Consider the following 13,245-nt stretch of genomic DNA (forward strand, 5'->3'; position numbering starts at 1 on the left):
GTAGTACAAGCGTAGCGCGTAGCCACCGCTAGCGCGGGAACTTGGCTGGCAAACTCGCGCTCTGATTGGTCGCGGTTTTTCGTTAATATCTCGTAAACGAAGCCCCAGTTTTAATTTTCGCTAAGGAAAAAGTTGTTCCAATTCACCCCCCGAGTGCCACATTTCCGGGTCGGAGGACATTTTTGGGACACCCTGTATATATATGTGTGTATATAGGTACCACATTTAATTGGGTATGTCATGAATATGTGAAATGTTGTCAAATAACGATGTTCCAATCAGTTTCACATATTCATGACATACCCAATTAAATGTGGTACCTATCCAGTCGAAGGCCTAAAAAGTCCTAACGATATGCTGTATGTCATGACGTAAGTGCCATTTAGTAGCGAATACATACGTTAAGCATAAGTTTATAAATATAACAGTGTAATTTAACAAACAAGAGTGGTTTTATAACAGTTTATATTCAATCTTTAAATGAAAGTAAAATGAAGGTAAAATATTCTAAAAGAAATATACTTTATAAAAATACATAATAGAACTATATTATTAAATCATTTTTTACTAGATACTTATACAGGGTGTCCCCAAAATCGTGGTACAACCAATCGGGTGGTGATTCTATATGCAAAAATAAGTCGAGAAAGAAGAATAACATCTTTTCATTTAAGACTTCGTTTTTGAAATAATCTAATTTGAAAATCTGTTGAATATGCGAAAGTTACTTATATCAGTAGTATCTAATCCTTCAAAACATTTGTAATGTTTTTCAATTCTATTGACCAACTTGACTATTTACAATTAGGCTAGTCTTATGCAAATTGTAAAATATTGTTTAATTACTCTATTTAGACACGTGGTTGCTAATGACTCTATTGGTAATGCGACCACTTTAAAATAAAAAAATAAATAAAACGTGTGTAACATGCGCAAGAAAATGTATTTATATTCTGTTAGTTTTTGTCGATATTTCTAATTGAATATTTACTTTAACTAATTTATATTTGTATTTTACCATTAAACTTGTTACCCCGAAATTCATAACGGTAAAGGGATATCTATAGTTGACACAAAAGTATTCGATTCGGGGTATCGATATTCTACAAAAATGGGTAAGAGAGGACACGTAAAAATGCAAAGCCATTTTGAGGTGGGAGTTTGTTACCATGGTAACTATAAATATAAGTTCAACGAACCACCACAGAGCTGTTCACACTATTCGATTGTGCATTCTCTCCTTTTGTATTTTTCTTTCCCTGCTTCTATACGCATATATGTATATCTTTTGCCTTGCTTATGCTTTTCGGTAAAACTCTGCGATTCTGCGAAGGAGAGGGAATTTAAATGGGAATTCGCGTCTCGAATAAACACACGAAAATAGCTTCGACGTAGTTGTTAGATTTGGATCCTTTATTGAAACAATGATTTTTTCCACTGTGCATACAGTTTCGTTGCAACTTTAATCCTTTCAGGTTCATACAAAATTCATATTCTTGTATGATACGATTTTCATTATCTTATTCTTCTAAAAAAGATCAGGAACACATACTTTATTAATAGTATACGTTGATAAGTACTGTTCCTTAACATCCGACTCGCCATTTCAATCAAGCAAAAGGACACAAAGATGTATTCAAATTTAAACCATAATTGACCAGTAATTGATACATTGACTAATGCATATTATTTTAACAAGAAAAGTATTATAAGCCTGAAGAAATTACAATCAAGGTTGATGACTACGTTATAAAATTTAACGAAACAGCACGCTTTCTAGGTATATTATTCGATTATAAATTTACATTCGAGTCTCATATTATAAAAAAGAAATGTGCTAGAGTAACTAACATAATAAAATTTGTATGCGGCACGTAGTGGGGATTCAGTCCTGAAATTTTCCTCATTCTATATAATAGCTTCGTTCGTTCATTCATGGAATACGGTAGTTTTATTCACTACTCTAAACAAAAGAAGATGATTGAAACATTAGAAAAAATGGAATTCTCTGCAATCAGAGCTGCTTTAGGTTACCGTATTAAAACAATACAAGGTGAATCACCTAAATGAGATTACCTAATATTTCCATTATTTGACTTTATATGAAAAAACTACTCAAAATAAAGTTAAACTATTTGAATGGACACACATAATGGCAGAACAATGTTTCTTTCAAGGACATTCTTTTAAGAGATTTTAAATTCACTGATATTTTCTCAAATGGAGTCCTATTTTTTTCTATGTCCATACAGAGCATGAAAAAACCAATTAAAACGACCTTAATAACTATAATGATCTGATCATATAATCTGCAAATATTTTCATCTAAAAATGGAATACAGTTATGTTTACGTTTGAATATATGAATCGATATGCCACATGTATCCGTCAAAAGTACATATTAATTGAACGGGTGTCTAGAAAAAGGGCGCATGCTACAAATTTTTCGAAAGGGGTTTTCCGTGGAATAAAGGTCAGTGTGACGTAGAAGAAGCTTTGGCAAAATTTTTAGTGCTCGACAATGGTACTAGAGATCAAGAGCTGCGCAGAACAAGAGAACGAACAGTGATTGTACAGTAAGCACTGAAGTGTTTGTACGTTTTCTTGTAAATTTCATGAAATGTAACATAACATCTTCTAGACACTATCATTCAAAAACCTTCAGATTTTTCATTCAACGACAAATAGGTAGCGGTGATATTTATTCAATCTCAATTAGGTAGTCCACTCTGTGCAAACAACTCTATTTATTAGATTGTAAGTAAGCATTTTGATTTTGTTATTCAGTTTAGGTACATTGGTATAGTTTATTATGTGATGATACATTAAAGAATCAGAGATTGATTTTAAAGTTCCGGAACAGTACTTGGAAAATTTGTTTTACGAAAGGCCCATTACTTCAGAAGAAACTGATTAATCTGTGCCATAACTTCCTGTTAATAATTTAGCCCTATAGTTACAAGCTCGTAACCAGAAACGCATAAAGGCGTGGAGTGTATTTTGAGGTGGAACCCGTTGTTTTACAGTTTTATAACATCCCATTACACGCGGAATTATGGCATTTGAAATTCAAGTACGCACTGTTGCGCATTGAATAGCAAAGTAGGCAATGAAAAAAGTTATACATGCACTTTATGTTGTAACCTCTGAGAAGAACTTTATGTCTAAAATATCATTTGTAACCTTTCAACGCATTTCTCACTGACAACCTTGATTTAAGTTTATTTCTTCACTCGTCTTACATTCTATAATATTAGATGTGCAGCATTTTTCAATCAACGTATAGGTTTATTTGTTTATATTACGTCATTTGTTTCGTTAAGGTTTGTTACGGTTATCTATGTAATTCAAAGCTAGTTGGATAACTTCAGTATAACTAATTTGGTACACTATATCGATTATTATGCCCAAATATCTTCTTATTTGTTATACTATCGTAATCAGCTAATGTGTTTGAGAAGCTAACATAATGCAAAAATAGAAACTAATGTAGCTGATAGACATTAACGGTTAGTGTTATGAAATAAATGACATGAAATGAAATTCTTGATATGAAATTTTTGCTATGACATTATTTAATTTTTATTTCGTAAATTATTCTAAATAAATAATACCTACTAATGGAGGAGTAGAGACTATATTAATTACATTTTTTTTAAATTATATCATTTACCCTTCAAATATTTGTGCTTGGTACAAACTATTACGTATCTATGTTAATTAGAAGATCGTAAGATAGTGCTAGTAACACGATGTTTATATTTCTCTAATTTATGTTCGGAAGTACTTCTTTCAGCTGAAATGCACTGAATCCTTTTAAGCCTGAAGTGCGATATAAACGCTTATTGATCATTTCGAAGAACAATGAGTATGTATATACAATACCTGCGTAAAAATAATAAAATCAACACTGGAAAATAAAAATGTAACGTTTTATGAACTAATAGCTTTTCGACATGAATACTCTCATCTGTTTCTTATAGTGAACAAAGAAGTGTATAGATTATTGTATTAAATTATTGCATTAAAAGATGTCGTCTTATCCACACAAAACCTACTGTCAGAAGGTTATTTCCTCGAGACTGCTCACATTTTGTTTGGTACACTTTTCAATGTCATTAACGGTTCCATATATGTATTGTACTCTAAAAACCAAATAAGACCATAACTGCGAAATGACGAATTTCGGTCTTGTTTGCGCATATTCCTCTCGGTTACCTTAGTTACCAACGTCTTAAACAATTGAGCATCATTATGCCTCGTGTAGCATCATACATCGAGTGACTGTGAAGTACAAACGTGCCAATTCATAAGTATTCATATCTTGAGAAATACTTCATTATGTCACCCGGTGTGACAAATTCTATCGCCCATGTTACAGAGAGACCTCTGGTGCTCATCCCAGCTGCGCGAAGCAGTTATGGTCTTATTTGGTTTTTAGAGTACATACATTTACGTAGATCGATTTACTTCAGGCACTATGTATAGTATGTTGGTAGCTTCATATTTGAGACACTTATTTTTTATATTACTCATTTTTAATTACCATTACTTATTTTACATTATTGTATTACGTTTTTCGACAAAAGAATTTGCTATGATAAAATGTAGAATCTTTATACAAAATGCTTTGGCAAATCTGTTAGAAAAGTAAAATAATCTCAAATAAAATAATAGCCATCTTATTCTAGATTAATAATAATGTGAACAAATTTTATTAGAAAAGAGACAAGCGAGACAAACAGTGACAGAACATCCGGAGACCTAACCTATTTATTGTCTTTTTGTACATCTTTGTTCCGTCGTACAGTATAGTGCTTCATAGCAGCGGCTATTATTTTATAACAAAACTCCAATTTAGTTATTCAACTTCCCGTAATAATGTACGCGTTTATTTCTTGGTCGTTTCATTTCAATAGCGTACCTTTTTAATCTTTTCGACACCCTACAATAGACGAAGGTTCCAACATTTGGTCGGCAGTCGGTCCCGGTCGTATCGTACCACCGAGGCGAAGAACAATATCGCCATAAACTTGTACCATTTGGTGACTCCCGTAACCTCGGCGCGGTCAAGCCAAACTTGGCCACGTGATTTTAATTATTTGCAGGCGTATGTTTTTTCATAAAGGAACCTTTTCCTCCACCACGAACCTCAGGACATCCGAGGTTTATCTCTACTCCTTCTGAGTTGAGCCAATAGTAATTCGTGATATTCGAAAACGGTATTAACAAAGCATATCGCCAACGAGGGTGAAGCGCGACGTCAGAACCGCACCTGAACATTTGTAATGATCAGACTCAAACCAGAACTCACCCGGTGAACATCACACACACACGCACACACACACACACACAATTTTGTAAATACAGTCATTAAGAACCAATCAAAGTGTGCTTTATTTTCGGTTTCAATTCTAAAGTTCATGTAACGGTTCGGTGATTAAGTGCGAGCATTGCACGACCTAACAATCTTCATGTTAAATCCTGTAGAAAGTATTTGAGTTGTTTTAACAATAATTTTCACTTTCTGTTCGTTTTCTAACCAAAAACAGTATTTTACGATAACTCATTTTTAGAATATACCCTCATCGGTAAAATGCATTTCAATCTGTCTTTGGTGCTTATTGGTTCAGGTATGACACGTAAGACAGAGTATCTGTATTTTCCCTCCTGTATACGTCATATTTAATAGCTTCTATACCATATCTACGAGTAAATAGTATAGAGAACCTCAGAATATAGATATATAGATACTCACTAGACTATAAGATTCCACGTATCTTTATTAAAATTTGTTATCCTTTACGTTTTTCTGTTTCACTAAAGCCATAAATGCACACAATTCACAATCGTACTTAAGATTCTGTTACAAGAGGATAGAAATTTTCACGTAATCTGGTATTTCCATCTTTGTATTCCACACTAATTAATATTACGCTTAAAGTCTCGAACCCATAAAGAGATTTCAATTAACGCAACAAACTCTCCATTAACGGTACTAACAGGGTTAAAATATTATATTATGTTATACTTACCACCTTGCGGAAAGAACTGTGAGTAGATGCATTTGAAAGTTTCCTCCCTCACGACTCCCGTGGGACATTCTGCCTTGAAGCCACGATATATTCTCTTCAGCTCAGCCTCGGTGAATCTTGTAGCTCTACAAAGGCTTGCCAAGGAATCTGGTCTATACCGTGGCGTCTGTTCCTCCTCGTATTCAGAGTCTGTGGAGTGCGAATAAACGATGTTCCCGTTAATCGTATGAGAAGAAATTTTGCGAACAATTTTCACGCGTGTTTTGTCGTACGCTTTTAAAAATTGAAGGTGTGGCATGTGTGAATGTCACGTTTTTGCCTAACAATCCACAACTCCAACATTGACTTAACGGTCTTGAAGAGAATAATATGGTAAAACTTATTTGAGAATAATTTATTTGAATTTGCTTGGTATGCGCTTGTCGAGGTTGACTGACTTTACAAAAACCATCGAAGCGTAACAAACAAGTTCACTTCTCCGTTACTAGGTCGTGTCGAAGGCGAAGGCGTTTTCTAAATAACAAATTTGATCGGTTCTGCCCTGTAAAAGGCGGAACGTGTTTAGGGTTTCCATGGGAGATATGGTAGAGGAAAATCTCTCCTTAATCCCCTATATGGCCGTGTTATTTTGAAGTCACATACGAGTTTTACTATTATTATGCAAATGGGAATGTTCTTTTTCGTAGTTGATCAATGTAACTTGCAAATTACAATATAGTTGCACATTTGAAAATGCAATACAATAATGTCTCCATGAGTGCGACGTACTCGTGCTCGTTTCGGAGTATTCATGACAAGGCGGAAAGGTTTTCAGCCCCACATAGATTTCTTTTTTACCCGAAGCTGAGCCTCTGCTTAGCTTCTGGTTACTCTGTTTTCATTGGTTCCAGAGGGAGGCTCCCCCAGTGGTAGAAGTAACGCCGTTGCTCGTGTCGTATTCATCGAGGAATTACTGTACTACCTACGTGAACTTAACAGTCAAAAAACTATTCTGATGAAATTAAAAAAGCTTTACAATTGAACATTTATGGTCCATATGCTCAACTGGTCAGTGATAAATAGTATCTATACAAGGTGTAACAAAAATGTTGGAGGATCCGGAAATGGGAGACTCGTGAGGTGATTTGAAACAAGTTTTTTCTTAGCAAAAATGTTATCTCAGGCTTTATTAACGAGATGTTAACGAAGCCTCAGATAACGGTTTTGCTAAGGAAAAACTTGTTTCAAATCGCCTCACGAGTATCCTCTTTCCGTGTCCCCAACATTATTGTTACACCCTGTATACAGATAACTTTCTCAACTTCTCTTAACGGAAGTGTCGATCGAATATTGTAAACCATATTGTCTAAATAAGGTACCGAGAATACACGAACTGTAGAAAACACTGAAAAGACGAACGGTGTGAAAGAAAACGGATGTATCACTTTCCGTTGGAAATATTTAATGGGAAATCCAAAAGATATTTTAAATATATAACTGCCATTCTTAGTTCTACGACTCCGTTGCGGAAAGTAGTGTCATAATCTTTATTAACTTGTCAATCTTGAAGCAAATATGTACTGAAATAGCCATAAAGTTGCTTTTCTAGAGAACGGAGACTGCTGATAACGTCTAAAAATATTGGACCTGGAGGGATCGCGGGTTCCATTGAACAGAATATTGGTTCCTTCTGATACACAGTATCAGTATCCAGGTTCTTGGATACACAGTTACTAAGGCAGACGTGCACTAATCCAATAGTGACCTCGCTGCTATCTGAAGGAATCCGTCCGATACCTTGTATGTAGGTACCTTTCAGGTCTGTATGTATAATCTTTATACATTCTGTTGCCATACATAACAATATTCATTATGGCACAGTAGTATTTTGTTCTCATCACATTTTATAAATGTGATATTTATATCATTTTATATAAAAATATATGTATGTTCACAAATTTGTTCACAGAAAACTCACATTTAATTGACAAAATTATTAGGTATACCAATAAGTAATCTCCCCAGTGATCCCTGTTCATCGTATTGCCGTTTATATGTATAAAAAAAAATATAAAGGGTGTCCCAAAAAATGTAGTATTACCGGGTAAGGTGCAATTTTCCATGAAAAAATAAATCGAAAATGAAGAACATTTTTTGTTCTGCAAGAACTGCCTTTAATATTACTGTATTGTCTCGAAAAATCTTCCTCCTGATTAAACTTTCGCCAATAGTATATTAATATTTTCCTATTAGAAACTAGATCACATACGATAACATTCGAATACTTTATACGTTGAGAAATGTGCATTAATAAATCAATAAAGCACGCATTGTTATAAGTACGATTAAAAGTTAGACGAATAGTGTGTTTCGTTTTATACTCATCAAAAAAATTTAGTGCTAATAGATTTATAAAACTGTAATGGAATAGAAGAAAATTCTTTCGTTACACAGTCATGTATTTCACTTTCAGCTTTTGACACATGGTTATATAACAAGAATCTACATAAGACTATGTCTTGGGGCCACGTGCTTGGGTCTACGGCGCGTTCAAAAAGGGGACAATAGAACGCTTTCTTGGGAAAGTTGCTAAGGAGCGTGAATCCGGTCTCCCGTAAGGATTTTTGGGATACGGCTGGAAATGCAATCGAGGGCATCTGGAGTTTGTCTCAGCCTACCGTTTTTAACGGCAATCGACGCGTCGTAGGTCCAAGCGATGGCAAATTTATGGGCCTTCGAGGGTGGTTTCCTGCGAAAGCGAGGTTAGTGCAGCAGTTTTGTATCTATTTGCATCGTGCGAGTTGTGCTACGATGCGTGGTACGGTAGGGAAACCGCCCTGGATAGCCTTTGGCTCAGGCACATTCCCACACCGTTTCTTGGTATGGAGAATGGACACTTGGAGAGGTCGTTCGGGGCCTCCCCGGTTTTTGGCTTTTAAAAAGAAGGCAGAAAGAAATTGAAAGTCAAGGGAAAAGCATAAAGAGTCTGGAAGCATTATCGAGTCGCTTGTTCGCTTATCTAGAAACTATCGTTTGTGAGTTTTATTATCAAATAAAATCTTAATAGTTTTGTTAGCAAATAAATTCGTTATTTATTGCCAAATATAAAACCTCCAAGAACTTTGTGGGAGATTTAACACTGTGTATAAAAAATAAACAAAAGAAGGTAACTGGGTCATTCCACACTAAATCGATCACTTTTGGACTCGATGTCAGGGATTATGAAGAGAATAAAGATATAGTCCAATATTATGTTTAAACCTCGCGCCAAACCTCGAAAAACACAGCCGCGCTCCTGCTCGTCCTAGTGTACGTACTAGTGAAATAATAAAGACGTATACGTACTACGTTAAAATATACTCAATCGTTTATATAATTAATTACCCCCCACCCATGCATAAGTCCATGTAATCAAAGTTAGTAATTCTTTTCTCGAATTTTGATTCACAAGAATAGGCAAAAATTGCAAATATTGACGACCTGTATTTTTTAAATAATTGCGATAATAGCAAAATGATGATTTAAATCCCTCCCCCATTCTTAATTTCATATGGACTACATTATATTTTATTCAGAACGTAATCCCTGACATCGAATACAGAAAATGATCGATTTGACGTGGAATGACCCACAAATATATGTTGACTTTTATACACATATTTGTCAGGTTTTGTTATGTTGTTTATTAATGCAAACAACATTTTGATTGAACAAAAAATCATAAATTTTTGCGATGTAAAATTTTACTGAACATTAAATTAAGTATTTATGCGAATAATTTTGACTCGTATTGTATGTCTTTACTATAAAACTAGGTTTCAAACCTAACTCCTTCGTATGTTAATTCTTATTTTGAAGAACGGAGACTATATGTTACGATTGTATTTCGGACTTGATATTCAAAAGCTGTGCCTAAAATATGCACGTAAACGAACGTGATTATACAATACAGCTGCGTAAATCCCTTTATCAATGTCATAAACTATGGTCCTATAGAACCAGCACTTTATATTGAGGTATCAACATAAAAGATACGAGGCTGTTTTAATATACACATTTCTAGTTTTAAGTTTTGATTTACAATTTATGTCAAGTAACTTAGTATTTAACTAGAAGGTTATAAACATTACTTATTTTAAATGAATGAAAAACTAAATTTAAGTTAGAAAAATCTCTTTGAGAAAATTAGCTGAGTCCAAATGGTTAATAATTAATATGTAGGAAGTGTTGTAGCAAGTAAGTTGTATATTATTGTAAAGTATCTGCGACGGTATGAAATTTAACCCGTTAGATTACATTAACTGTTTCTATAACTAACATCCGAACATCAAGTGTTACTGAAATTAAACCTTCCATTAAATAACCTACTACGTTTTCAATTTTCATTATGCTGAATTTCATCTAAAGGGCTTCTTAGAAGCCACAATTTCTACACTTAATTATTTCTGTAGGTATCAGAAATACGAAAGAATGTTTCAAATGAAGGTTATATGGTATCAAGGGGAACGTATTTTGAAGAAAATTTTTTGCCCTTGAGGTACCCTTGGAATGTACTGTGAAGATCACCTCTGAATTTTTTAATAGAACCCTACATTTTTTATTATACATTCCAATAGCTGACATCGAGATGTATTCAAAACACTAGAGACACTTGTATTTGTCGCAATATTTTGTTGAGTTATTAACACTCAAAGTTTACGTGCCTCCGGCATTAGCATTACCCCATGTACATCACGAGGAGGTTGTTTGGTCGGACTTTGTACATGATGGTGGCTCTAAAAAGAACCGATTGTGCGTGCGTATATGGTGCTTGTGTGTGTGTGTGTGTTTCAAAACAATCCAACATAAGATGGCTATCCCTCGATATACCCTCCATTATTACGAATAATTTTTTGTAGTCGAAGTTGGAATTCCTTATCTACCTTTGTTAACATTGTTGGTGTTATTTTTGTACACGCATTTGTTATTCTTTTGTGCATTTCCATTCGACTAAAAAAAATTATTCTTAATAATGGAGGGCATATCGAGGGATAGCCATTTTATGTTAGATTATATGAAGTATACACACACAAGCATCACGCACGCACAGTCGGTTCTTTTTAGAGCCACTATGATGTAAAAAGTGCGACTGATCAACCTCCTCGTGGTGTGCATTGGGTAACGCTAATGCAATCTGCATGTAAACTTTGAGTGTCAACCAAGTATTACGACAAATACAAGTGTATCCAGTGTTTTGTATACATCTCGATGTCAGCTATTGGAATATATGGTAAAAATGTAGGGTTTTATTTAAAAATTCAGAGGTGACCTTCACAACACATTCCACGGTTACCTCAAGGGCAAATAATTATCTTTAAAATACGCCCCCCTCGATACCATATAACCTTCATTTGAAACATTTTTTCGTATTTCTGATACCTACAGAAATAATCAAGTGTAGACACTTAAAACGGACATACTGTATGTATGGATTCTGGGAAAGGTATGATCTTGAAACTATTACAAAACAAAGAATAAAATATAACTTTTAATATTTTGTTGTTCCTTATAAATTTCAGTTTTCACTTGAGTATTTATTAGAAAATGTATTTGTAATAAATATCACTATATGTATAATACGTTTGAAGCATGAAAACTACGCCTTTAAGACGTAATTTTTGCAGGACGTAGGAATAAATTGATTAATATTACAAATTGTGTATAGATAACTCAATTTGTATTTTTATACGCATGTTTTGTAAAGGTAAAGGTTTTATTCTTGTGTGAAATACCATAAAATATTATTTAAAACAAATAATAATTACAAATTGCTATTTCACATATACAGATATACTGTACATAAAAAAATGGTATATTCTGTTGTGGTGGAAGTTTATAACAAATCGTACGGAACCGTTACATAAATTCCTTGTCTGTATACTATCTGTCGTGAATAGCCACTACACTGATTTACATTAGCAATATTTACGAAACATGGACTAATCTAAATTGTCCGAAATGTTATCTATGTACAATGGTTATGTCTGATACTACACGATGCGTTACTACTAGCTAGAGTAATACTACATAAATAGATACATAGATATTGTATGTACGTACACCGTACAATCATATCGTTGTAGGAGATTGCACTGTAGGTATAAAACGCTGGCCCGGAAATTGATGCAAAAACAATATTCTATATAATTTATCCAACAGAAGTTAATTATTCGAATATTAATTTGCTTTAATAAGTGATTATGAAAATTACAATGTTAAAGTTTACACGTATGTTTCACTCACTGGCATTCTAATGTATTCAGGTAAATACTTCTAAAATAGTATAATCTTTTATTAATTTAAACTATTTATTTAAATTTGTAACAGCGCATCTAATTATTTCTTAATTACTAAAGCAGCGAATTCAAATTCATTGAAGAGAGAAAAATAGCCTAATGTTTCTGCAATTTATGAAACTTTTAACATTAAATTAATTATCCGCATTAGTGAAAACTCATTGTATGCATTACACTTTCGCAAATGTGTCAAATAACATTTTCCATACAATAACAAAGTCGGGAATTTATTTTTAACTTACTATGTACTTAATATGTTTTATAGAGGAAATAGATTTCCATTTAATTTTTATATAATTAGATTACTATTTAAAAATGTAAATTTGAGAGACAAAGATTCTTAATAACTTCGATTTTTTTCATGAATATTTAAATGATGTACTATTGCACATATAAGTAACTATCATCGAAATAATTCTTTAATTTTTAATATTCCTTAATTTTTTTTTTAAGAATATCACATGAGCTATTTAGGGGTGGTAAAGTATTTTTCGTATCAGGGAACCTAATACTGATACAAGCGACTCGTGAAAGTTCAGCTTTATGTCTTTGCAAACTTTAGGAGAGCGAAAATTTGTAATTCAGCTGTGTAGGACTCAAAAGGGCAGTTATGTTTAAATAGGCTTTGGATTAGTCCTATATGCACAACGTAAAGTACTTAAAACATTTATTTAAAGCAGTAATGGAACAATGTGGTTATTTCAATGTAATATGTATATAACTACTATTTCGTCTAAATAAATTTCATAACTATCTTTTCTATAAAAGAGTACAATTTTCCATAACAAAGAAATTGTTGAATGCAATAAGAAGTTCTATTTTCATTGCACTTGTAAACTGCAATTACACTTTCTTTTTAAATGGGACACTACGATCTTTTTTGCATAAATTGATTC

At 33.4% G+C, this 13,245-nt stretch overlaps 1 protein-coding gene across 1 annotated transcript in view; it reads right to left on the reverse strand.

Annotated features, from left to right (window-relative positions):
- The window catches only part of LOC107187112 (Kv channel-interacting protein 4-like), a 133,484-nt gene that overhangs the window by 90,843 nt on the left and 29,396 nt on the right, over positions 1-13,245 (reverse strand). The window contains exon 4 of the mRNA XM_015575120.1: positions 6,036-6,224. Within this exon, the coding sequence (XP_015430606.1) occupies positions 6,036-6,224 (189 nt within the window). The remainder of the gene's footprint in view (positions 1-6,035; positions 6,225-13,245) is intronic.

Source organism: Dufourea novaeangliae, unplaced genomic scaffold, assembly GCF_001272555.1.
Source record: "Dufourea novaeangliae isolate 0120121106 unplaced genomic scaffold, ASM127255v1 scaffold103, whole genome shotgun sequence".
NCBI classification, from domain to species: domain Eukaryota; kingdom Metazoa; phylum Arthropoda; class Insecta; order Hymenoptera; family Halictidae; genus Dufourea; species Dufourea novaeangliae.